We start from the raw sequence: 24,094 nt of genomic DNA on the forward strand, positions 1-24,094 counted from the left end.
GGAGTTCATCTATATAAGAAAAGGAGAGAGAGACGAGAGGGGGATCCTAGAAACTATGGTTTTACTCTTTTGTATTCTCGCCGACTTGTACTTTCCCAGCCAACGCTCTCCGAGCACCGGCTTACTTTCCGTTTAATCTTTCCTTATTTGTAATCAAACCGTTCATCGATTTAATAAAACGTCTTTGAACTAACACACCGACGAGTTTCGTCCCTCTTACTGATTTCCGACCAAACTCGGTTCAAACAATTGAGTCGCCTTTAGAGGTCGTTAGCAAAGTGGTGTTGATGGCACCAGGAGAGTCGGTTATGGAGTGGTTGAATAAACCGATCGTTCAACAATTTCTTTTGAATGAGATCCTGTCACGGGCTGATATATTGATGCATAAACTGAATGTGATGTTCCCAAGCTCTGCTCCTAAGGCTAGATCTATGTTGCCTCTGAAACCACTCATGTCTTCCAAGTCGTTTTAAACTCAGAAGAGACAGAAGAAAAGTCATGGGGTTTGTTAATGACCCTCGTTTTCTACTTGGGTTCTGTTTCAGATTTCTCATTGTTAATACTTGTCTGAAGATATAATGGAAATTATATGTTTACATCTTCGTATCATTGTTAATTTGTGGCATGTTAATTCATTCCATGTTAACCTTCTCTCCATCAATACTCGAGTCAAAACATTGTACCATTGTTCGAAACAAATTCAAGCCCGAACCAAAACCGAAAAATGATCTGGACTGTTAAATTAACTGAACAAATTTGGTAAGATAGTATTTTGAATGTCAAGTATTATCTAAATTCGATCCGTACTATTCTTCCCCCCCACAATAAAATACATAAAATTCGAACAAAAATTGAAAAACCCAACATGATAATAATCTAAAATAATATCTGAATAGTATCAAATATTACAAAAAACCTCGAATAAAATACAGAAAATCTAAACAAAACTCGAAAACGATATGAAAATCAAAACTAGTATCCAAATTGTATTATTAAATATTTGGTTCTTGTTTAAAAAAATTGAAATGAATTTAAATTGAAAATAAGTTTTCGTTAGAGATATAAATTTTATTTGAATCCAAAGTATTATTAACCAAACTTAACCAAACATCTTAGACCAAAATTTAGAGTGATTAAATATTCTGGGTATGAACTAATCTGTCCGTGCGTCCAAACAGGCTAAAAGGTGAGAGGAGGAGATCTCATCTCACTTCCCTTCACTTCACTCTGCAACTTCGAGATCAAGTTACAACAAGGTCACACCCCTTACCTTTCCTTCTCTTGTTTGCTTCGTTACAGACACATTGATTTGTTTTTTTTTTCTATACTCAGATTTTGATCGAAGATCTTCTCGATCGTGCAGCTTTTGTATTCCAAGTTGTTAGCTTTGACGAAAAAGAATGGCGGCAACATCACCACTCTACAATCAGCTCAAGGTTTTTAAAAATTTCGTTTTTTTTTTAAATTTCTGATGGTGAAAATTGAGTTTGATGTTAATAAGCATATAACTCTCTGTATAGGATGCTGAACCGTTCTTCTTGTTGGCTGGTCCAAATGTGATCGAATCCGAGGAGCATATCCTTCGAATGGCAAAGCACATCAAACACATTGCCACAAAGTATGATTTTTTTTTTTGTACTTGTGGTTTAACTTTGAAGCTTTTGTGTTCTGTTTATAACATCATTACCTTCGTGTATTAAAGTGTATATGATTCCTATTACTTTGGCATTACTGATGAAGCTTTTTGTTTGGTGTTTATAGCATTTTTACAGTAGGTTCTTTCTTGCTTGAGAGATCTTTTGTATCATTTCTTTTTTCAAGTTCCTTACGAGTTACGATAACCATTTTGTTTGTGTGTGTAAATGGTTTAGAGTTGGGTTGCCTCTGGTTTTCAAGTCAAGTTTTGATAAGGCTAACAGAACTTCTTCTAAGTCCTTCCGAGGTCCTGGCATGGCTGAGGGTCTCAAGGTAGTCTTTACTCTTTTTTATCACTCTGTTTCTTTCCTTCAAGTAGAGATGGTTAGGAGCTTAGGAGGACTGTGCATTTGAAAAATCTTGACAGAGTTTCAACATTAAAGGAACCTTATGTAACCAGTTAGCTGACTTATAAGCTGCTTCAGTCTTTTAGTGTTTCTGTACAAGATAATGATGGCCAGCTTTTATAATTCTCTAACGCAGATTCTTGAGAAGGTGAAAGTAGCATATGACCTGCCAATAGTGACTGATGTTCATGAATCGATCCAGGTATAAAGCAACGTATTCACCTCAGAGAATTGAGTTTTAGCAGGTCTTTTGTTACCTTTTAATGCTTTTTTATTTAGTGTGAAGAAGTTGGCAAGGTTGCAGATATAATTCAGATACCAGCATTCTTATGTCGCCAGGCAAGACTCTAAAACTGTATTTGTTTGTAGCTTTCAGACTTCCTTTGTTGGATCTATTTCTATCTTCTGGATCATGTTTTAAGCTGTTAATTTATGATTCCAGACAGATCTTCTGGTTGCGGCAGCTCAAACCGGAAAAATTATCAATATCAAGAAAGGACAGTTCTGTGCTCCTTCTGTGAGTTTATTTCTTCTTACGTGTTTCGAGCTGATACAAAAAACTTTTTGCTTTGATGACTGTGTGTATGATGAACTCTTTAAGGTAATGAATAATTCGGCAGAGAAGATCAGACTTGCTGGGAATCCAAATGTGATGGTTTGTGAAAGAGGAACCATGTTTGGATACAGTAAGTTATCATCTCCTATTGAATGTTTTGGTCCGTTTTGCAATTTGCTGACTGGTACTCTGTTTTGGTTTTGGATGATCAGATGATTTGATAGTAGATCCACGAAACTTTGAATGGATGAGGGAAGCTAATTGTCCTGTTGTATGTAAACCTTGCTTCATCTTTTTTTTTTCAACATTTTGTATTCTGATTTATATTGCACTTATTCATTCTATTAGTTTAACGTACTTGTTTTATTTATTGGTGACAGGTTGCTGATATAACCCATGCACTACAACAACCTGCAGGCAAAAAGGTGTGGTCACTTTTGAAAACAGCTATTTCATATAGAGGCCAATGATATCCAAATACTTATGCTCAAAAAAATAAATACTCTTTCCCTTCCACTAAAATAGATGTTTTAGAAGAAAAAAATCGTTTCACAAAGATAGACATTTTATGTTTCTATGCATAAATTGTAAACTTCAAAAAAAATTAACTGAGTTTTAATGAATTATTTCTAATTAAAAATTCTTAGAAATTGATAATTACAAAAAATGATATATTTATAATAGTGATTTAATGAATTTTCTTAATATTTGTGAAAACACTAGAAAATCTTTTTGAAGGAACAAATGTAGTAATACATTCTTATGCAGTTGGAGGGTGGAGGTGTTGCTAGTGGAGGACTATGTGAGTTGATACCCTGCATTGCAAGAACTGCTGTAGCAGTTGGTGTTGATGGAATTTTCATGGAGGTAGGATAGTCTGTTTGATACCGCTTAGGGTTAGGGACACGACATCCTTTTTAGACAAATTATCAAAGTTCATTTGATTATTATGATCAGGTTCATGATGATCCTCTAAGTGCTCCAGTTGATGGTCCAACTCAATGGGTGAGTTTTATGTCCTTACTAATGGCATGTATTCATTCTCACATTCTTGAAAACTAATATTGTTTATTTTGTGCTGTGTTTTTGGCTGTCAAAAGCCTTTGCGTCATTTAGAAGAACTCCTAGAAGAGCTCATCGCCATTGCTGTAAGCCTTTTCAGTTCTTGGATTGTTGCTTTATGATTTTGAGAATGTGTTCCTACTCATTAGCAATTGCAAGAATCTTGAATCTTAAATTCTTGGCAGAGGGTCACAAAAGGGAAGCAGCAGTTCCAGATCGATCTCACACCGTTCCGCGATTAGAATTGAAGATGCAAGTAAATGGGCATGTACGATATATATGATATGCCTCTGCTCACCATGAAACTGTTAATAATCTTTAGAGACCATGATAATGCATCATCTGTTTCTTAGACATAACATCTACTTGAGCAAAGAGCATTATTTGTTTTTGATTTTAAGAGAAACTGTTATAAACATATAATAACTATGATGGATTCTGTTTACATTCGATGTAAAAGCTCGTGGGTTTCCCTACCCATTTCTGAAAACATAAGTCAACCACATCTACATATGCCTGCACATTATCTTCAGTGCAATAAAATAGATATATATATATATATATTTAACTAGGGCTGGCCCGCCCTACGGGCGGGATGAATATTTGAAAATAATTTAAATTGTTAGAATAAGTATTTAATGAAATTTTTTATTAATTAAAAATATAAATATTAGTTAAGTTTTTTACATGTTTTTTAAGACTAAATAAACCATGCTATGTTGATAATTAGTTATAATTCTTTTTCTTGGGGTGGCATTACATATAATAACTTACTAGATTTGGACCCGCACGCCCGTGCGGGTGTATTTTTAAAATATATACAAATAATCAAACGTAAATATCTTAAATAGTTAAAATATACTCAAAACTCCAAAAATACTTAAATAATTATTAATTTTCTATCCAAATATTTAAACCAAACCTATTTAAATTGGTTATCCAAATCCGAACCAAATCTTAAAAAATCTGAACTGAACACGAAATCCCAAAAAGACCCGAAAACGAACCCGAACGCCCACCCTTAATCACTATTATATATATCCTATATGTGTCATCATAGGTTACAAAATATGTGTTATCATATAATTAATCGTATTTTATACGTACCATCAAATAAGTTTTTTTATAATTAATAATATTTTATACGTACAATCATATAAATAATCATATATATTATATTTTAAATTTAATGTGAAATATAAAAACCATAACGTAAGTTGGTGTTTAAAATTGGGTTTTGTATTGTATTTTTCTTATATATATTGAAAATATTTTTATAATAGTTATTAGAAAATATGTTAGTAAAAATCAAATTTTGAATATATATATATATATATATATATATATATTTTTGAATGAATTTTTGATATAAATCAATTTTAAATTATTGTTTTGATTTTAATATTTTATATATCAAATAACATAGACCCATTACTTTTTAATATAATGTAATGGACTTCCAATTTTTAGTAGCATAAGCCCATTATTTTTTTTCCTAACTTACTACTATCCATGTTTCCAAACAGTACTATTTTTTTAACTACTATCCATATTGCCAAACAATCTCAATGTGTACTTCAACTTTAATAATATAGATGTGGTGCATTTTATATTTATTATAATTGATTATTTATATATATAAGTGAGAAGTTATTAATATTGTGTAAGTTGTGATTCAGATGTAAGAGTAAAGTTGTGATCGAGAAGTTATTAATATTGTGTAAGTGAGAAGTTATTAATATTGATTATTTATATTATTTATTTAAAATCTTAGGGGTTTTTTCTGCACCATATTTTGATCTGCCGAAAAAAATGATCTCAATTCAAATTTCCAATGATATGGGTTAACTTGTTTTAGTTTTTTTCCCATTTTTGTTATGTTTTTAACTTTAAAAGTGTTTATAAATTATAAACTGCTAAATTCCCATTGAAATTTTGTGATTGAAGTTAAAATATTTATAACAAAATACAAATGATTACAAAAACATACGAAAAATATATTTGTATTGTATTTTTAATAACATATACCACATAAAACCAACTAATTATTTAAATTTAGATTTTAATAGTTGCATTGTATTTTTAATAACAATTATGGATTACTAAAAGGAATATACTATTTGAATTTTTATGAATATATAGTGATTTCCAATAGAATATGCGAATGGTTATTTTTATCTGAAAATGAGAAACATTTTGACTAAAATATTGTGTCTCGATATATGTGACCACGTCAATTTAATATCTGGGATCATTAAGTGTCCAAATATTTTGTAATGTTATTTTCTCAGTTTCATAAGATAATTTGAATATATAACTTTATTTCTAATGTTATTGGTTAGTGTATTTTAATAGATTTGGAAATCTAAATTAAATATATTATTATTAGTTATATAATTGTAAAATATATATTGAAATCATGTGTTACTGGTGGAATGATTTAAAAATTCTAATTCAAAACAGGTGTTATTCAATCATACATATTTATTAATAGATTTGATTTCATAATGGATTTGAATAGATTTGTATATATTTCTTTGTTAAAATATAAATTCTCAAATCTGAAGGTAACCCGAAAGAAAACCATCGGATTTGTAAATACTAATTTAAATTTGTATATTAAATTTTATCATATGTATATTTTACTTTGATTTGTAAATATTATTTGGATTTCTGAATCAACTAATAATACATAAACTAAATAATAATATATTTTCTTTGGAAATTTTAAATGTTTGGACTATTAAATCATGCAAATACTATAAAAAACAAATTGATCTACAATTGGTATAAAACTATTTCCATGTTTGAGATACAATATTGTTACCAACCTAAAATTATTGTTTGTTATACTATCACCTATTACTGTTATTTTTGTAAAACAATATTTTAATTTTAGATCGAACTTCAAGATTACTCTTTTGGTAATTCTTGCCTTAATAATCCTGGTTCTATTACATCAGCTTTTGAAATAAAATGTTATTAATAAAGTAAGTTACTGGTGGTAACTAAAATTCAGAAACTGATATGACTTAACTCTTCTATTATAACGTAGACTTATGCATTTATAAAACAGATCTTACATAATCAACTTCTTCACATCAGACTAACTTATGTGATTTCCTTGTGAGATTGGGTTTGTTCAGTTCCTACTTCCTAGACTCAGTTTCTCGCCTTTGACCCTTCTATTCTTCTTCTGAACCCTTAGCAGCCTTAGTTTATTCCTAAGTTGCAAATAAAATGGTATCCATTGTACTTGCCCCAGCCTTTGCTTGCTCTGCTTCTTCTTGAGACTTTCGAAGCTCTTCAGTGAATGATTTTGCTTCACTGTGACAGTGAATAATTTTTCTTCATCAGCCTTTGAGTTGCTTTCTGCGGCTGCTTCGGTAGCTCCGCTATTTATCTTCTGGCTTCTTTTTCCTGGGACTCAGAAATAGCTATTCTCATGTTATACAAACCTGGATTAACATAAGGCATTGTTTACTAAAAGCATGAGAAACTAAACTAAAAATCATCTTACTTGGTTTAAAAAAATATATATATGGTAACAAAACCATAAACTCCGAATTATCACAATATGCTTAATTCTATGGAGGGACATCAAGAGAATCTAGGAATGATATCTTTTTTAATTTCTCTGTAATCCGTAACCATAAGCTATCAGTATTGTGAAACACTAACATCTATCAACCTAAAATCAGACAACAACCCCACAAAGTTGTAGTTTTATGACAATACAATGAAGCATTTCTCTCCCACCAACCATCAAAGAGTATGCAAACCTAAAGCCAACTGAAGCATAAACCTTAAGATTAAAACATGGGAGAACTGTAAAGTAGACCTTTGGTTTTGGGGTGACTTTAACAGCAACCTCCTGACCCTTGAGCTCTCTTTCTTGAACTTAGGCTGGCAGAGCAAGTGCAACCAAAATGACCTCTCCCGATCTCACCCATCTGAAACTGCATACCTCTGTATTCAAAAACATACTGACAACACGTTAGTTTGTAGTAACTAAAATAAAGAGAGCCCAGCAAATTATTATTTTACAGAACCAGACAACATCAAAATCAGATATATTTTTTTTGTTAGGTAGAACTTGTTGCAGTTTTGAAAAATAGTAATAAGAATTTGCTCACTCTTTATGATGAAGATGTACTAAGACACCGTCCCTCTGCAAACTGCTGTTGATGTCCATAATACTTGTATTGTATCTATCCTTCACCGTGAAGTTTGTTTCTGTTGGCAGAATGACAGTTAGAATGGGAGGGGTGGAAAAGTGTTTTGTTATTCAAACTTTAAGGCAGATGTATCTTCTTTTTAGGCTTGTTGAGCTTTTTCTTCTTCTTTCTACAAAAACATGTCACAGACTCACAGTTAGCCAAGTTCGGTATTACTAAAGCAAGAGGCCTAAACAACACAGAACTGCAGATAAGTTAATTGACCCACCAACTTCCACTCATCTGCCTAGCACTCCTCATCCTTTACTCGTGTGTAGCTTCTTCGGCCTATGCCAGACAGTATGAAGAAATTTTTATCACGAAAACGTTTCCACGTACTAACGCTACAATCTTAAAACTTTCACAGTTAGGGCCTGTAACTGTTCAACTGATAGCTTCCCATCCTTGCTACTTGGTTACATATGTGAATTAGATAGAACAATCAACAAACAAAAAAAAAAAATCTGGAAAACTTGGTTAAATGATTCAACACAAAGCAAAAGTTCAATAACATAATCAAGGATAAAAAAAAAATAGTAAGTGGATTCACACGACGGAGTCGTTACAAATATAATCGGATTTTTTTAATAGATTGATAGGATGCTTTGGATTGTAGGGATGCTAACCTTATTATAGAGGAACCTCCACCGATTGATTATATTGGATTAGTAGGAAAAATATGAATAAACTGCTCCAAACTCTAGATTTGCTACTGTGCAGATTGATTGCTGGATCAGGGAATCGATAGAAACCTTAGAATTTTCTACGGCGGAGAAGAGAGAGCGTGAAACGATGAAATAAGAAAAGCGGTGTTTCAAACACATCATATTACGCTTTATATCAATATGGGCTTAATAAAGTAAAATATACATACAACATATGAAGCCAAGCCCAACGGAATCGGATGAAAAAATAAATGAAACGGAGCGTTTAATAAGGTGGACACGTGTCAGCCTGAGGGAGCTCGATTTTCCTAGCTGGAATCCGATGTGGAGCCCTGAGGAGTGATGTAACTCTACTTTATATATAAAGATATGGGCTTAATAAAGTAAAATATACATACAACATATGAAGCCAAGCCCAACGGAATCGGATGAAAAAATAAATGAAACGGAGCGTTTAATAAGGTGGACACGTGTCAGTCTGAGGGAGCTCGATTTTCCTAGCTGGAATCCGATGTGGAGCCCTGAGGAGTGATGTAACTCTACTTTATATATAAAGATTGAGTCTGAGAGTGACCCAGTCACTGGCTCTATAAACATATGACAAAACGGTCTGTATGTCCTTTGCACCGCATGATAGAACTCAATCCAAGAAGACTGAGTATAGCTTGCAGTGGCCAAATCGAAAACAGAAACTGCAGGTTTGAGCTGGTGAGTGAAAACAAAGTTATCGAACCTTTCGTTTTGTTTTATCTTTGGACCTCCAAATTATCCTTTTTTATTGTGATCTTCATTTAATTTCCAATTAAGCGTACTAATTTCTTTCTCCTAATCTTTAAAACGGGTAATTATTATAGTTTTGAGTTTTAGACCGAATCTCATACACTTGGTCATTTTAATTGTGGTGTAGCCGGTTATAAATTCACAGAATCTGATCAGGACGCTTGATACAACCCAGTCATATAGCGGTTAGCCTAGCAATACAATCCAGTAATATAGCCGGTTATAAATTCACAGCATCTGATCAGGACGCTCGATACAACCCAGTCATATAGCGGTTAGCCTAGCAATACAATCCAGTAATGTTCCAAATCAAAAGACTTAATCTAAAACGTGATAACATATTGGTACATTAATCGTATTGGCCAAAATAAAATTGGAGCCAATAAAAAAATCTTTGAACCAACATCAATATCGGCAACGTACAGCGCTTTATCCACTATCAAGAAGTGAATCAGAGACTCTAAATTGTTGCCTTTAATGAGCTAACAAAAAACACAAACACAATATTATTTCATACAAATTGGTCGAGGAACTGTATGTTAGGCCTTTTGAATGCACATGAACTATGTAAACTAGAACACGTACCAGAATATCAGCCAAACTCAATTTCGGCAATAAACAGCTCTTAATACACTATTGTATAAGAAGTGTACCAGAGACTCTAATTTATTGCCTTCCTTTAAGAAATCATAAACACAAAATAAGGCTCAGATTAAATAAAGAAGTATACATCAACGAGCTGTTAATCTCTCAAAGTTTGATGGTAATCTTTTTTCATCATCCCCGCCTAATCATCCAAAGAGAAAAACACGAGAAATAGTACACATAGAGAAATAGATCCAAAAGCCTCAGAACCTAGAGGATACAACTCATCAACGAGAAATCTCAGATGGTACGGACAATCTCAAACATCACAGGCCTTGTGTACGGGCAATCTTAACCTATTAGTCTTAAACTCTAAACTGTTACGCAGCTAGACAGAAAGGACATAGGACGTCAGTAAAGAAGGAGAAACACTCTTGATTGATGTCTGAGAATCGTTGGAAAATGCGTCTTATATAGCGACCATACTAGGTTACAAGTACCACCATGGGCCACCACTATTTTCAAACCTAACTCAAATGGGCCGTATATAGGGGACTATTATATATTGCACTCAAAATTAATTGGCCTTTATACACATTCGATTACATGCACGTTAATAACGTTTAGCTTTGGATCTGTAATATTTTAACAGGCCGTAACATTGGACTCATTGCCTTTTTCCAGTTACACATTAACGAACAAATTAGTCAATAACATTGGGACCACAATAAAATCATCACGCTTCGCTACCAGAAACCAAGTAAGCAGGATCTAAGAAGATAAACGATAGTGTAGGCGTCTGGTTACACGATTAATCTATTTCAATTTTTCTCATCTATATTATTAAAACCGAAGTACTGTTTGGAAACATAAATAGCAGTATAACTGAAAATTGTTTGGAAAAAATGATATCAATATTACATTAAATGTATTTCCATATTTCATTCATATTAACAAATTTATTAATTATATTACCTTAATAAAAAATTCTTTCTATTTTTCTTATTTTTGCCAACTGTATAGAAAGAGTTTTATTTTTAATTTATTTGCAGAATCAATTAAGTATGGACATTCGGATACTCATTGAGTTACAACTTACAAGTTGTTTCTTTTAAGAATTTTTTTTTTTTGGATTTTGAAATTAGGCACCACTTGGATATATAAATTTATGTATGAGGTTTGAGTTGGGTCTTTCCGGGTCTGAATGATTTTGATTCTGATGTGTAGAAACATAATAATATCTAAATAACCAATGTGTCTGAAAGGGGTTCGTATATTTGTACCAAATATAATCTTATTATCCGATTCAGTCCAAATCTTTTGAGTACAATTAGTTATACGACGACACATCTTAAATACATAACACTAATTATAAAATAACGAATAAAATTTATAAAACCGTAAAATTAACATCCGCACGGGCATGCGGGTCAATCTCTAGTATGTTTTAAAACTACAGTGAACTTTATACTATAAGCAAGTGCAAAGCTAAACGATTCCATTAAAGAAGCTCGCAAAGAATAGTTGCTTATTGATAAATGACAGTAGTCTAATACACCAAATCTATGTTTTTTTCGTGGTTGCAGATACTGAAACAGAACAAAAAAGAAAGGAATGCTCGTAATAACCAAATCAAACCCTTAGAAGATCTAGCACCTAATAGAACCAAACCAATCCAAACCGCCTTGTAGAAGATTACAAAAGAAGTAGAAAGTCTCAAAGCTTATGCAAGGACCCGTGTGTGTGCATGTGCAGCTTGCTTAGCGGCTGGCTGCTACCATAGCCATGTGCTCTATAAGGTCAAGCACTCGGTTGCTGTAAAGTAAAAATGGGAGACGAACAGTTAGTGTTTGGGAACTGTTGATGGATATATCTGTCTGAGTATATTGAGATGAGAAAGGAGAACTGTACCTGTAACCCCATTCGTTGTCGTACCAAGAGACAAGTTTCACAAAGGACTTGCTCAATCCAATCCCCGCATTGGCGTCAAAGATACTTGACCTGTTATTACGAAATCGAGATCACTACATTAGTCAACCACAAATCCAGATTTCAGATAGCTCTGAGGAAAAGAAGGAAGACCAACCTTGAATCACCCACGAAGTCATTGGAGACTACATCTTCATCAGTATACCCGAGAATTCCTTTTAGAGGCCCTTCTGAAGCAAACCTGTTACATCAAATAATAAGAGGTTACTACTAGTTGTAAAAATTCAACTCATGAAATAATAATACTGTGATCAGGTTGAGAGTATTGGAAACATACTTAATGGCGGCTTTAACATCTTCGTAAGATGCACCTTTCTCAAGTCGACAAGTTAAATCCACAACGGAAACGTTTGGTGTTGGTACACGGAATGCCATTCCAGTAAGTTTCCCGTTCAGTTCTGGCAGAACTTTACCTACAGCCTATTTTAATCACAAAACCACGGTTCAAATATGATTAGGACAATTACATGGTTGTAGCTAGCTACCCATGTGATTTTTGTGTGAGTACCTTTGCAGCACCGGTAGAGCTAGGAATGATGTTTTGACTAGCTCCCCGGCCTCCTCTCCAGTCCTTCATTGATGGTCCATCAACAGTTTTCTGAGTAGCTGAAAGACAACCAAAACACATAGGTTAGTGTTATCAGGTAAGTAATGTAAAGCAGGAGAGCCAAGAGATATAGACCAGTGGTTGCATGGACAGTTGTCATCAAGCCTTCAAGAATACCAAATTCTTCATGCACCACCTGCCAAAGAAACAATTAAGCTGAACTTAAACGAAGCTCTTGGCAATTGAGGGAAGCTATCATTGTGCAACATTACCAACCTTAGCAAGAGGTGCAAGACAATTGGTGGTACAACTTGCATTGGAGACTATATCCATGTTTGGTTGGTATGTCTTCTCATTAACCCCAACAACAAACATGGGTGCATCAGCTGAAGGGGCAGAAATGATTACTTTCTTTGCACCACCCTGCAAAACCAATGAAATATCAAGCAACTATATAAACAAGGTTATTTAGCTTAAATCTTAGTATATCACAAGTGCGTATGAAAATGCACACCTTCAAATGGGAAGCAGCCTTTGACAGGGTGGTGAATACACCTGAAGACTCAACAACATAGTCAGCTCCAAGATCAGCCCAAGGGATCTCAGCTGGATCTCTGAGAAATAGTTACAAAATATGTCATGCTCTAATTTCTAAACTGAGATAGTGTGTTGTCTGATCTGCAGAAGACGACATGTCGCTTTGAAAGGATACCTCTTGCTGACAACATTGACCTTCTTCCCATTGATCTCCAAGGTAGATTCATCAATGACATTGATGGTTCCCTTGAAATTCCCATGAGTAGAATCGTACTTCAACATGTAAGCCTGTGAATCAAGTTCAAAAGCGAAGACAAACATATATGATGCATCTTTCAAGGTAACTCAGATTAAGAAGAGAGCAGAAAGAGTGTTTAAAAATGTAGCCTGATAAAATAGAAGAGATGCTTACCATGTACTTGGCATCAATGAAGGGGTCATTGACTGCAACAACGTCAATATCATCCCTGGATGTTGCAATGCGGAGGACCAACCTTCCAATCCGACCAAAACCTGTGAAACTCATAGAAAATAAGGAGCTTCTGTAAGAAATGAAAACGCTGGGGCCTCAAAAATTATATTAATAACTGATGAAAAGCACATACCGTTGATCCCAACCTTAGTCTTTCCAGTGCTACTTGACCCTACTCAAGCCAATCAGACCAGATTCACCAATAAGCATAAATCAACAAAACACATCTACTAAGTAATACTATCATTCTTACTTTGAACTGCAGGTGGAGCTTGCGTAGCCGTGGCCTTGATGGGTTGCAATCTTGCATTGCATTTTCTGTACATTCGATGATATAAAGAAAAACCTCTTAAGAAATGAAAATTTGCATTTTATTTTACAAAAATTAAAAGAGTTGGGAGAGTTTTGTCACGGAACTGTAGAGACAAAGATGGCCCAGCAGCACCAGAAAATCTTGACGATGTGAAGCTGCGACTCAATCCAAGGCTTGCGGAAACCTGAGTATTTGAGACAAAAAAAAGGAATAAACATGAGAACATACGAGAAGGCAAGAAACAAAGACCGCTAAACAGGAGTGACGTCATCATTACACTGAGAAACTCAGAACATAAACAAAAGGCCCCGTAAAGACAAATCGAACAGAAACACGAGATAGAATCAGAAACGCAGCTAAATATATGAATCCGTAAGAGGCAAAACGTAGTCTCTGACCTTAGAATGATCATACGAGAAAGGGGTAGCGACCGAGGCGGCGGCGGATCTGAGGGGAGAAGAGGAGGCCATTGAAAATGAAAGAGATCTCTCGGCTGGTCAAAAAAAACCCTAAGAACACTTTCGGTGGCTTATGGGAGTAGTTGGTGTAGAGCCAAACCCCCCAGATATATAAATATGAATCCAAAATGTCCGCCACGGAGTTTTTTATGCGCCTACGACACTCTCTACTGTTGCAGAGACGACACTCTGTTGATTTTGATGGGTTGCGAATCTGGTGCGGCCCACCTACACATATATTAATTTAATGCCATAATCAACGGTTGTGATTTCGTAGTCTCATATATGGACACGTGTATTAGATCCTACGCTTGGGCCTCGGCCTCCAATGATACTTGAATTTCTTTTGTCGTTTTCGGGTTGAGATACTAACCTCTTGGTGTGACTGTGATGCCACGTCAGACGGATCTGGGCCGGGGTTTCAAAAAGGCCCTCTCTAGCTCGTATATGTCAGCTTCACGAAACTGAAACATAAATGGACCAAGCTACATATGTACATCTATCTTATTAAAACTCAAGTACAAAATTGGAGTGTTTGGAGACTTGAACAGGACTTTTAAAAATTTGGAGTGTTTGGAAACATGGATTGCAGTCTTTTAAAAAAAAATATTTTTGTTTGAAAACAAGGATAGTAGTATTAAGAAAAAAAGTAATGAGCTTATGTTTTTTAAAAAAATTGAAAGTTATCTAGGCCACTTTTAAAATATACCAAAATGGGTCAATCTAATTCCCTAATTTTTTTTTTCTAAACTAACCATAAAATAAAATTTAAACTTTATATACATATTTCAAATCAAAATAATAATTCAAATTTGATTTATATCAAAAATTGATTCAAAAATATACATATATTCAAAAATGGATTTTTACTAAACTATTTTTCAATAACCATTATAAAAAAATATTGTCAATATATATAAGAAAAATATAATACAAAGCCCAATTTGAAATACCAACTCAAATTATGGTTTTCATATTTCATATTAAGTTTTAAAAATATAATATATGTAATTATTTATATGATGGTATGTATAAAATACTATTAATTATATGATTACTTATATGATGGTACATATAAAATACGATTAATTATATGATGATAAAATACGATATATAATAATGATTAGGGATGGGCTTTTGGATACCCATACGGGTTTAGTTCTGATCGGTTTGTATTTTAGGTTTTCGGGGTCAAAGATTTCAGCCTTATTAGAATGTTTCTAAATTTTGGTTTGAGTTCGATTTGGATCTTTGCGGGTTTGGTTTGGGTTTGGATAACTAATTTAAATTATTTTTAAAGTCTTAAATCATTATATATTTTAAATTTCTCAAAATGTATAAATAAAATAATATATTACGTATAAATTTGAATAACATATGTCATAATACTTAAGCTTAACATATCAATTGGCTTGATTTAAAATTTTGGATACGAAATCAATAATTATTTTAAGTATTTTTGGTGATTTGAGTATACTTTAACTATTTCAGATATTTACTTTTGACTATCTATATATATTTTCAAGTATTTAAACCAATTTAAAAGTATCATTTTTGATGTTTTATATACGTTAAATCTAAAGATAATTAATATATATAAGTATATAAATCTATTTTTAGATAAATTCGGATACCCAAATACTTCGGTTCGGATCAGATTCGGTTCTCTAAATAACAAAATTTTGAATAATTAGAATATTTAATCAATTTATGTTTGGGTTTGGTACTATATCTTTGGATCGGTATCGGTTATGTTCCTCGGATTCATTTTTCCAAATCCTAATAATTACATGAAAAACAAATATCAACATATTTTTCAAAATATACACCCGCGCGCCTGCGCGGGTCAAAATCTAGTACAAATTATACATCAATTCAACACCATTTATCATCAATCTGGTTCATAGTCCAAGCAATACACAATTAAGAATCATTCATAACCAGATAATATCTATTTTGTGATTTGAACAAACCAATTAATCATTGATTAATAATGGCTTTTGTCTCATATTTCATGAAACTGAACTACTCTGCAGACAAGCTGTGTATAATAAACACAGTGCTTCTGACATGTTTAGTCTTTTATTTCAAAAAGAGATTTAAACAACATTACAAAGCAAATCAGTGTACAACAATGAAAACTTCCAAGAACAACTCTATGAATAATAATGCATACAAAAGCATTTACGTATCACCATTTTTCCCCTTATAACCTGCCCCTACACTTCACACTTGGTCTTTCTCATTTTTCCCTTCAGCTTCTAGTTCCACAGATTCGTCTACTCTAATGTAATGTCAAGCTTAAGACAGACTGAATCAAAACTCATTTCTCTTCTCGACAAAACCCCTCATGTAAAATAACCCTTTATGTATATCATTTCAATACCTAAGTACCTATCATGACCCGGCTTTTTCTATGTCTAAGACGTTTCAAAAGCCTAAATCGAAGCATTGAGTCAACATCATACCCTGCAAGTTCCATTCTGTTTATGAGTCGAGAAACAATCTCCACTCTGTCTCTGGTTTGCAGGAGAGAGCTTAGGAGGTAGTTGCACACTCTAGGCATCAGCTTGAAGTTGTTATCCAGAGTGTACGCGAACACATCAACCGCTGCATCGAGTTGTTCTCTTTTGCAGAGTCCATGAATCAGTTTGACACAGCTCGGAGGCGTGACGAGGATCTTCTTCTCCCTTAAAACAGAAAACACCATCAAGGCCTCCTGAAACCTCCCTGCTTGGCATAACCCTATCAGCCATATGGTGTAAGGTTCGAAACTGAACTCTTCTCTTCTGGTATCCAATTCGATTAGCCGTCTTAAAGCTCTCTCGGTTTCCCCTGCCTTGAAACACTGTTCAATCTCATTAGCTGTTTCGTCGTCCAGACAAGATATCTTCTTTAAGTATTTCATCCATAGACTAACAGCCACCGTGATCTTTCTTTTCCGACATGACCATGTCATGAGCGATTTGTAAACGGCTGGACTGTGTCTGAAGTCATCTTTCGCGTAAAAGAGTTTAAAAGCTTCTTCTTCTCTACCAACTCTGTGTAGTCCGTTGATGAGAGTGTTGTAAGTGACGCTGTCAGGGGATAAACCCTTTAGCTGAAGCACATTGAGAAGCTTGAGAGCACCGTCAATGTCTCCCGCTTTGCAGAACCCGTTTATCAGAACGTTGTAAGTTACAATGTCAGGCGAGTTCCCAGCATCAGCAAGATGCGCAAGGTCCTTGTACGCCTTCAGAATCGAACCAGATTCAACCATGGCGTCAAAACTCCGGTTTCCACTATACGAAAGCCGTAGAAACAAAGAAGCAGGTCTCCCCACCTCCATTTTATGCAGCAATAACCTAGCTTCCTTGAGCTCACCGGACTTGCAGAGACCATCGATCAAAGCGTTAAAACTAGGAACCGAAGGAGAACAGCCTCTCTTCTCAATCTCATTGAAAATTTCTTCAGCTTTCCTAACCAGACCATTCCTGCACATACTACAAATCAGGATCGTCTGTGTGAACTCATCAGGGAAGGATTCCGTTTCCGACATCTCGAGATGAAGAGACCGAGCCTCTTCCAAAAGCCCCTGCTCACATAGAGCCTTTATAACAGCATTGTAGCAGTAAGTATCTGGGGGAATACCTTGACTCGGCATGCTGCTTAGCAGCTTCAACGCATCCTCAATCTTCCCTGCCTTGGATAACCCTTGAATCAGTATCGTGCACAAAACAACATCAGGCTTGATATTCTTCTTAAGCATAATCTCATACAACTCAAACCCCTCATCGTATCTCCCACCTCTAAACAATCCATCGATCAAACTGCTGCAGCCTCGGAGACCAAGCACAAAACCATCTTTCTCAAACATCCGCAACAGCTGAAACGCCTCAACCATTCTACCTAACTTACAAAACCCATCAAGCAAAGCATTGCACGCAACAGAATCAGGAGCCTCACCAGCCTCTTTCATCTCGTGGAACAGCTTCCGTGCGTCTTCAACACTCCCTCTCTGACACAAACCCGAGATAAGAATCGTATAAGTAACTCTATCAGGAAGAATCCCTCTCCCCGTCATATCGTCGAACATCTTCTGTGCATCGTTCATTCTCCCTTTCTTATACAACCCATCCATCAAAACACCAAAGGTATACCGATTCGGGGCGCAGTTACACTTGAGCATCTCGTTGTAGACAGCGAAAGCAAGCATAAAGAAGACTTCTTTCCTCATCATGACTCGCAACACCGCGTTGTACGTGAACACATCGGGTCTGCATCCGAACTCCTTCATCCTCCCAAACGACTCCACCGCCTTCTCCGCCGAACCCATCTTCGCATAAGCCGAGATCAACACGAGGAAGCAGTACGAATCGACGGAGACGCCGCTTGATTTAAGCTCCTCCAGAGTTTGCCAGTAGAGATCGCATCCGTTCTCTTTGGATAACATATCGATGAGCAGAGAGAAAGACTCTTTGCTCCTTAGACGCTCTCTCCTCGAAGCCCATATGAAGAAACGGAAACCTAACTGCGGATTGAGATGATCTTTGATCACCGATGTGATGGTTTTGTGAGATAGGAAGGGGACGAGCGGCTCCAAAGCTGGCTCTATGGGTTTCGCCTTGGATAAGATGGCGATGACTTCGCTGGAGATGTTGAATTCGGTGGTGTAGGGACGCTTTGAATAGAACTGGATGACTGATCGAAGGAACATTTGCGATCTCATATTAGATCAAATCTCATTGTTTGGTAGTTCATTAGATGCAGAAGCACTGTAAGGGGATTAGACGCGACGGAGAAATGAGGGAAGAGATTTCGAAATGTTGGAGAGAGAGTAAGGATGGGGGGAGAGACGGAGTCTGAGGAGGGAAGACGGCTTTCTTTTGATCGTCAAGGGTTCTCTGCCATCGGAGCAATCTCTGAGATGATACCAGCCGGTTTGTACGTAAACCGGTATGTGACAATTAGTGAAACCGATCGGCTTTTAGTAGAATTAAAACGGCATGCTTCTATCAGAACGAAGTTTTCTTCTTTAAAATAATATAATTTCATAATGGAATTTTCACTTTATATAGTCCCAACATAGTATTTTTTAAAGATAATCTCATTTGTACTCTATTTTATATATAAAACTAGGTTCATCTACTCCTGATTTCCTAGACATTGAATTAACTTGGTCGTTTTTGTATCTAACCGTTGTATTCAGATGTTGCATCTATAAACATTGCATCTTAACATTATTTGGTCTTACTGTTAACCGTTGTATTCAAATGTTGCATGTCTTGCCAAGAAGATAACCTTATTTGAATATCTGAGAGATGTTCCATCCGTGGATTGGCATTTTTCATTGGAGGATTACTATAAGCTTAAAATATCCTAGATTAATTCAAATATATATATATATATATATATATATATACAGATATTGCATCTGAAAATTATTTGGTTTTACTATTAACTTTTAGTTTTTACATCCAGATATCACAACTAAATGCTAATTTCTGTTTTGATTTATTCTAGATATAACATATTGAGAAAAATGAAAAGCATGATTTTAACTTTTAAAGTATTTAAACAACAACAATCACATTTAAGTATATATATATATATATATAGTAAGATTACATAAATATCACATTTAAATGTATATATGTATAATATATTAATATTCGTGATCTAAATAAAAATCCAATTTTCTAACTTTAATTTAAAAAAATTCTGTTTAGGCAAAATATAAAAAATGAGAATCTGTGTAATAGGTTCCAACCAACGGGAACATTGACCAAATAATGTAATATGTTTCAACTTTAAGATTGCTAAATACTTAAAGTTTGAATCTATGGATTTGAATGGTAACCACGGTTTTTGTAATATAATCGATGCGAAATTAAAGTACGGTACGGTTCAATTGCGGTTCATGCAGTTAATGGATAATTAAATGCAAATTTGATTAAAAATAATGCGGTTTTAATTAAAAAAAAGTAGTTCGGTGTTAATAGGAAAACAATATAAAATAAATATATTAACACAATTAGAAACTAAATTTATTTTCTTCGTTATAGACTTATAGTGTCATAATATTTTATATAATTTTAAATATTGAAATTAGTTTGTAACAAAAATTCTAATATATATATATATATATATATATTTGTTAATGTAAATTTAACTACTATTTTTTTTTTGAAAAAAATACAAATAAAAGTTTAGTATGTAATTTTTATTTCAGTTATTTTGTATCTATTAAATCTTTGGTATTGAACCAGATCATCGGTTTTTCGGAAGTTTGACCAAATATTTTTAACCATTTTTCCTGAATTAATTCGAAAGGCGGTTTTTAATACAACCTAACAACCTGTAATCAAATAAAGCTATGATTCATGGTTCGACTGGTCGGTTCCATCCAATTTTCAAAAACAACTGTTAAAATTAATGTTTTGAAAACCAGATTGTACATTGATTTGTCATTGTAGTTGGGTCAATGGTCGGACCAGTTTAATCGATCTTAACTTTTAATATTACTTTAAATTAAGTAACTATAAATTTTATATACTCAAAAATAAAATACTTAAAAACAAAAACATATTAATAAAGTAAATCACTGATGAAGAGATGGAATACGATAAGTGATGGTTACTATTGTGTGTTGATTTTATTAGTGTATTTCTAATAATAATAATTTAAAATACTTTTTTACTGTTTAATGTGTATTGTTACAAAACCGCTAGCTATTTGATTCATTTGTGAAATGTGCGGTCCATGACTTAAAAAGCACTACCCTAAAAACGCAATAGTACTTTTTTTATTTTTTGAAAAACACAAAGTATAAGAAGAAATTTCTGATTGAAAAGCTAAAAACATATTAATAAAGTAAATCACTGATGTGCAGTCCATAACTTAAAAAGCACTACTCTAAAAATGCAATAGTATTTGTCTTATTTTTTTGAAAAACGTAAAGTATAAGAAGAAATTTTCTGATTGGTGACCAAATGCGCTTTTAACGTAAATGAAAAACATGTTTATCAATGTCTCCATTGACACACTATGTCTGATTTTCTTTGTCTCACTACATTATCAGAATTATTTGCTTTGATTGACATGTTTATGTCCTCATGGCATTTTCTTTCTTGATGCATTCTAATGTGGTATAAAACACTTCTTAATGTGGTATAAAACACTTCTAAAATCACTCAAATACTGTCCTAGATATCGAGTTCTCAGCTCAAAAGGGTATGTTCTGTTAGCAGTTTGTTCTCAACTTATTATTTAACAGTCTAATATAAACATTAATAAATTCAAATATTTCACAGTAAATTAGCAAAGTGTCAGCAAAGCTGTTAGCTAGTTAGTTAAGTATGAATAGATTTACCTAAAATTAAAATTTAACATTTTAGCACTCTTTTGTGCAAGTTTTATAAAAATCTTAATAGCTATGATACATTATAGTAAATTTTAATATTTCTAGTTTGCATGGGAAAAAACTCTGTTTATATAATAACAATTTTAACAAATAAAGATCTCAACTTTTGGTGCATTACCATTTAGCAAGAAGGAGGACAAAAGGCAATTAAAGTTGATACATGTAATCCAAGTAAGCGTCCTCGTCATAATGAGCAGTTTTTCAATGGTTAAATAGATTAGCTGGAGAAAGAAACGTGACAAAAAAAAGGCTTAGAGGTCTTCCAGTTAGATTACTAAAGACAAGTATAAAAAATGTATTGAGATCTTAAGCAAAAAAATTAGTAAACATTGAAACTGATTCTGAGGCACTTGAAGAACAGTACTTCAAAGTCAATTTCATTTACAAGTGATTTCTCTGAAAAAGTCAATCAATTACAAAAATAATCTACACAAACTTCTTGCACGACAGTAAGAAGATTTCATTTGAGCATAAGAAAACTTCTATAGAAGTTATGAAAGTTTTCTAAGAAAAAACAAATATCTGCAGAAATTTAAATTGTAAAACCAACATGTCTTTAATTAAACCAACATGTTTACCATATAAGATTTCTAGAGAAGTCTTCTCTGGAATTTTGGAAGATTTTCAAATTCAAAAATAAGCCAATATTTACTAAAGAAGACTAAATATTGGATTTTGTTTGGATCATATGGCCACTTGTATGGAAGTTCGGTTGATTGTTACTCTTTTTTTGTGTCATCATCATCAAGCTTGAGACTTGAGTGAGAGACGTTGAGGCAGCATCATCACAAGTTCTGAGAAGGACAAAACTTTTTCTGGTTCAACTCACGCTTCTCCTCCACAAGATCCAAAACAGTTTACTTGGGAAACCAAAACTTGAACGAATGCAAGAACTAATTTTGTATAAGCATAAGACCAAAGCCACTTTTTCTTGTGTCTCCATGCTTTGTATTTGAGTTACTCTTGTTTTGAGAGAGAGAGAGAAAACATGTTTGCTTGTTTCTGTCTACTGTACCTGTTCTTCAATGAAGTAAGAACTTTTGCAGACCACATAATCTCAAGTCTAGTTTCAAGAATGAGACTCAAAACATTTATAATAGTGTTTTGTGCGTTGGTTGATTATCATTGCAGCGCCGGTTCTATGGAGAATCAACACCAATTGGTAAGAAGTCGCATAAGACGGCTGAGATATTGGGTTACCTGAACTCTCAGCAGGCGTTAGCTGATTATGCAATCCTGATTAGAAGCTTGAAGCAGAATCTATCATCCGAGGCATCACCTGTGGTTGTATTTGGTGGCTCGTATGGTGGAAGTAGGCTCACACCCACCTCTCTCAATGGAATAACAAATCATTACTCATAAACTATGTTCTGTTGTATGTTATGTCTTAAGACAGTTCTCGGTGCTTGCAGCGTGGTATAGGCTCAAGTATCCCCACATAGCAATCGGAGCATTAGCATCCTCTGCTCCAATTCTTCAATTCGATAACATTGTGCCATTAACAAGCTTCTATGATGCAATATCTCAGGATTTTAAGGTGTTGTATGATCTGTTTGCGGGAAATATCATACAAAAGTGATGTTACAATGAACTTATTGTGAATTAATTACAAGCAGGATGCGAGTGTTAACTGTTTCAAAGTCATAAAGAGAAGCTGGGAAGAGCTAGATGCAGTTTCCAACATGAAGCATGGCTTGCCATAACTCAGTAAAAAGTTGAAGACTTTCTTTTAGATAGCAGAACACAAGATGAATATGTTATGAAACTATAAATAACATAATGTTATGTCACTGAGTGGAAACAGGTGTGTACAGAGATGGTGATGACAATGAGCTGCTCAAACGAGAGCATGTTCCCACCGTACGAAAAGTGACTTTGAGAAAATTGAAGAACAGTTCATGAGTAGATGCGGAGTCAAGCCTCGACCACATTGGATCACCACAGAGTTTGGCGGGAAGGGTTAGCTTTGTATTGTGCCTTCTCTCATTTCCTTCCCATATATCGGATCAGATTTAACAAAATGAGATTCGTGGTATTGTTTTTGTCATATATTTTCACGGTTCTGGAGAACATCTCGAGCAGTATTTTCGCGCTTGTGGCCAAGAAAAGTAACATTCTTCTGTCAAAATGGTGGTGTTGAGAAATAATTGAAACTCAACATTGTTTTGCATGAAACAGGTGCGCACCATGCGGATGAATCTCAGGGCAGCTACGAAAGGCGACCCAGAGTGGCTGAAAGAGCAGAGGAAGCAAGAGGTGGCCATTATAGAAAAGTGGATCAGTGAGTATTACATATATTTGAAAGAAGAAGACTAGGTTTAAGAAGACCAATAGAAAGCCAAAAGGTCATTTTGCACAAGATTAGCAAACAAAGACTTTTTGTGTGTGTGTTTGTCATGTAGTTTGAGATTCATCAGTTTCAGAGTAAAAAATCAAAACTTGATGTTTATGAAACTAAACAATTGTGAA

At 34.2% G+C, this 24,094-nt stretch overlaps 3 protein-coding genes, 1 long non-coding RNA gene, 2 other non-coding genes and 1 pseudogene across 9 annotated transcripts; 2 read left to right on the forward strand and 5 right to left on the reverse strand.

The window, feature by feature from the left end:
* The first annotated feature begins 1,143 nt into the window (after nucleotides 1–1,143).
* LOC106429687 (2-dehydro-3-deoxyphosphooctonate aldolase 1-like) lies at nucleotides 1,144–4,105 on the forward strand. 3 transcript variants are annotated; one of them, XM_048772080.1, is made up of 14 exons: nucleotides 1,172–1,256; nucleotides 1,333–1,436; nucleotides 1,521–1,618; nucleotides 1,872–1,968; nucleotides 2,179–2,244; nucleotides 2,322–2,381; nucleotides 2,485–2,559; nucleotides 2,644–2,728; nucleotides 2,811–2,869; nucleotides 2,979–3,023; nucleotides 3,367–3,465; nucleotides 3,556–3,603; nucleotides 3,699–3,746; nucleotides 3,846–4,105. In XM_048772080.1, exons 2-14 carry the CDS (start codon nucleotides 1,401–1,403, stop codon nucleotides 3,900–3,902), a joined length of 873 nt encoding a protein of 290 aa, XP_048628037.1. In that variant the 5' UTR covers nucleotides 1,172–1,256; nucleotides 1,333–1,400; the 3' UTR covers nucleotides 3,903–4,105. The 3 variants fall into 3 exon arrangements, with proteins under 3 accessions (XP_048628036.1, XP_048628037.1, XP_048628038.1); XM_048772081.1 differs by having other exon boundaries at nucleotides 1,231–1,256; nucleotides 1,364–1,436; XM_048772079.1 differs by having other exon boundaries at nucleotides 1,144–1,256; nucleotides 2,485–2,728.
* A 2,516-nt stretch (nucleotides 4,106–6,621) lies between these two features.
* Nucleotides 6,622–8,710, reverse strand: LOC106429689. 2 transcript variants are annotated; one of them, XR_001285852.3, is made up of 5 exons: nucleotides 8,504–8,710; nucleotides 8,107–8,165; nucleotides 7,797–8,007; nucleotides 7,502–7,629; nucleotides 6,622–7,118 (listed from the first exon to the last, which is right to left on the reverse strand). It is a non-coding gene; the product is annotated as an uncharacterized LOC106429689 (long non-coding RNA). The 2 variants fall into 2 exon arrangements; XR_002658744.2 differs by having other exon boundaries at nucleotides 8,107–8,285; nucleotides 8,504–8,700.
* Nucleotides 8,711–10,025: 1,315 nt separating this feature from the next.
* LOC125597332 lies at nucleotides 10,026–10,111 on the reverse strand. The gene has a single exon (XR_007331649.1). It is a non-coding gene; the product is annotated as a small nucleolar RNA snoR116 (small nucleolar RNA).
* A 54-nt stretch (nucleotides 10,112–10,165) lies between these two features.
* LOC125597333 lies at nucleotides 10,166–10,242 on the reverse strand. The gene has a single exon (XR_007331650.1). It is a non-coding gene; the product is annotated as a small nucleolar RNA snoR117 (small nucleolar RNA).
* Nucleotides 10,243–11,414: 1,172 nt separating this feature from the next.
* On the reverse strand, nucleotides 11,415–14,418 carry LOC106429670 (glyceraldehyde-3-phosphate dehydrogenase GAPCP1, chloroplastic-like). Its single transcript, XM_013870417.3, has 14 exons — nucleotides 14,164–14,418; nucleotides 13,870–13,949; nucleotides 13,706–13,770; nucleotides 13,586–13,624; nucleotides 13,393–13,493; nucleotides 13,156–13,268; nucleotides 12,958–13,057; nucleotides 12,720–12,866; nucleotides 12,579–12,639; nucleotides 12,405–12,502; nucleotides 12,174–12,316; nucleotides 11,994–12,077; nucleotides 11,819–11,908; nucleotides 11,415–11,722 (listed from the first exon to the last, which is right to left on the reverse strand). Exons 1-14 carry the CDS (start codon nucleotides 14,233–14,235, stop codon nucleotides 11,668–11,670), a joined length of 1,248 nt encoding a protein of 415 aa, XP_013725871.2. The 5' UTR covers nucleotides 14,236–14,418; the 3' UTR covers nucleotides 11,415–11,667.
* A 1,868-nt stretch (nucleotides 14,419–16,286) lies between these two features.
* Nucleotides 16,287–19,160, reverse strand: LOC106429716 (pentatricopeptide repeat-containing protein At1g79540-like). The gene has a single exon (XM_048772082.1). The coding sequence runs from the start codon at nucleotides 18,929–18,931 to the stop codon at nucleotides 16,610–16,612; it is 2,322 nt and encodes a 773-aa protein (XP_048628039.1). The 5' UTR covers nucleotides 18,932–19,160; the 3' UTR covers nucleotides 16,287–16,609.
* On the forward strand, nucleotides 19,046–24,086 carry LOC106429683 (annotated as a pseudogene).
* Nucleotides 24,087–24,094: the final 8 nt, after the last annotated feature.

Source organism: Brassica napus, unplaced genomic scaffold, assembly GCF_020379485.1.
Source record: "Brassica napus cultivar Da-Ae unplaced genomic scaffold, Da-Ae ScsIHWf_1425;HRSCAF=2013, whole genome shotgun sequence".
NCBI classification, from domain to species: Eukaryota; Viridiplantae; Streptophyta; class Magnoliopsida; order Brassicales; family Brassicaceae; genus Brassica; species Brassica napus.

Bases quoted from the DNA above. Each gene is read 5' to 3' on its own strand.
- LOC106429687 (XM_048772079.1), top strand. From the start codon at position 1,401: ATGGCGGCAACATCACCACTCTACAATCAGCTCAAG. The intron at 1,619-1,871 runs GTATGATTTTTT...TAAATGGTTTAG, and splicing joins ATCAAACACATTGCCACAAA to AGTTGGGTTGCCTCTGGTTT. The intron at 2,729-2,810 runs GTAAGTTATCAT...TTGGATGATCAG, and splicing joins AGGAACCATGTTTGGATACA to ATGATTTGATAGTAGATCCA.
- LOC106429670 (XM_013870417.3), bottom strand. From the start codon at position 14,235: ATGGCCTCCTCTTCTCCCCTCAGATCCGCCGCCGCCTCGGTCGCTACC. The intron at 13,771-13,869 runs GTTCCGTGACAA...TCGAATGTACAG, and splicing joins GGGCCATCTTTGTCTCTACA to AAAATGCAATGCAAGATTGC. The intron at 12,503-12,578 runs GTCTATATCTCT...GTTGTCTTTCAG, and splicing joins AACTGTCCATGCAACCACTG to CTACTCAGAAAACTGTTGAT.
- LOC106429716 (XM_048772082.1), bottom strand. From the start codon at position 18,931: ATGAGATCGCAAATGTTCCTTCGATCAGTCATCCAGTTCTATTCAAAG.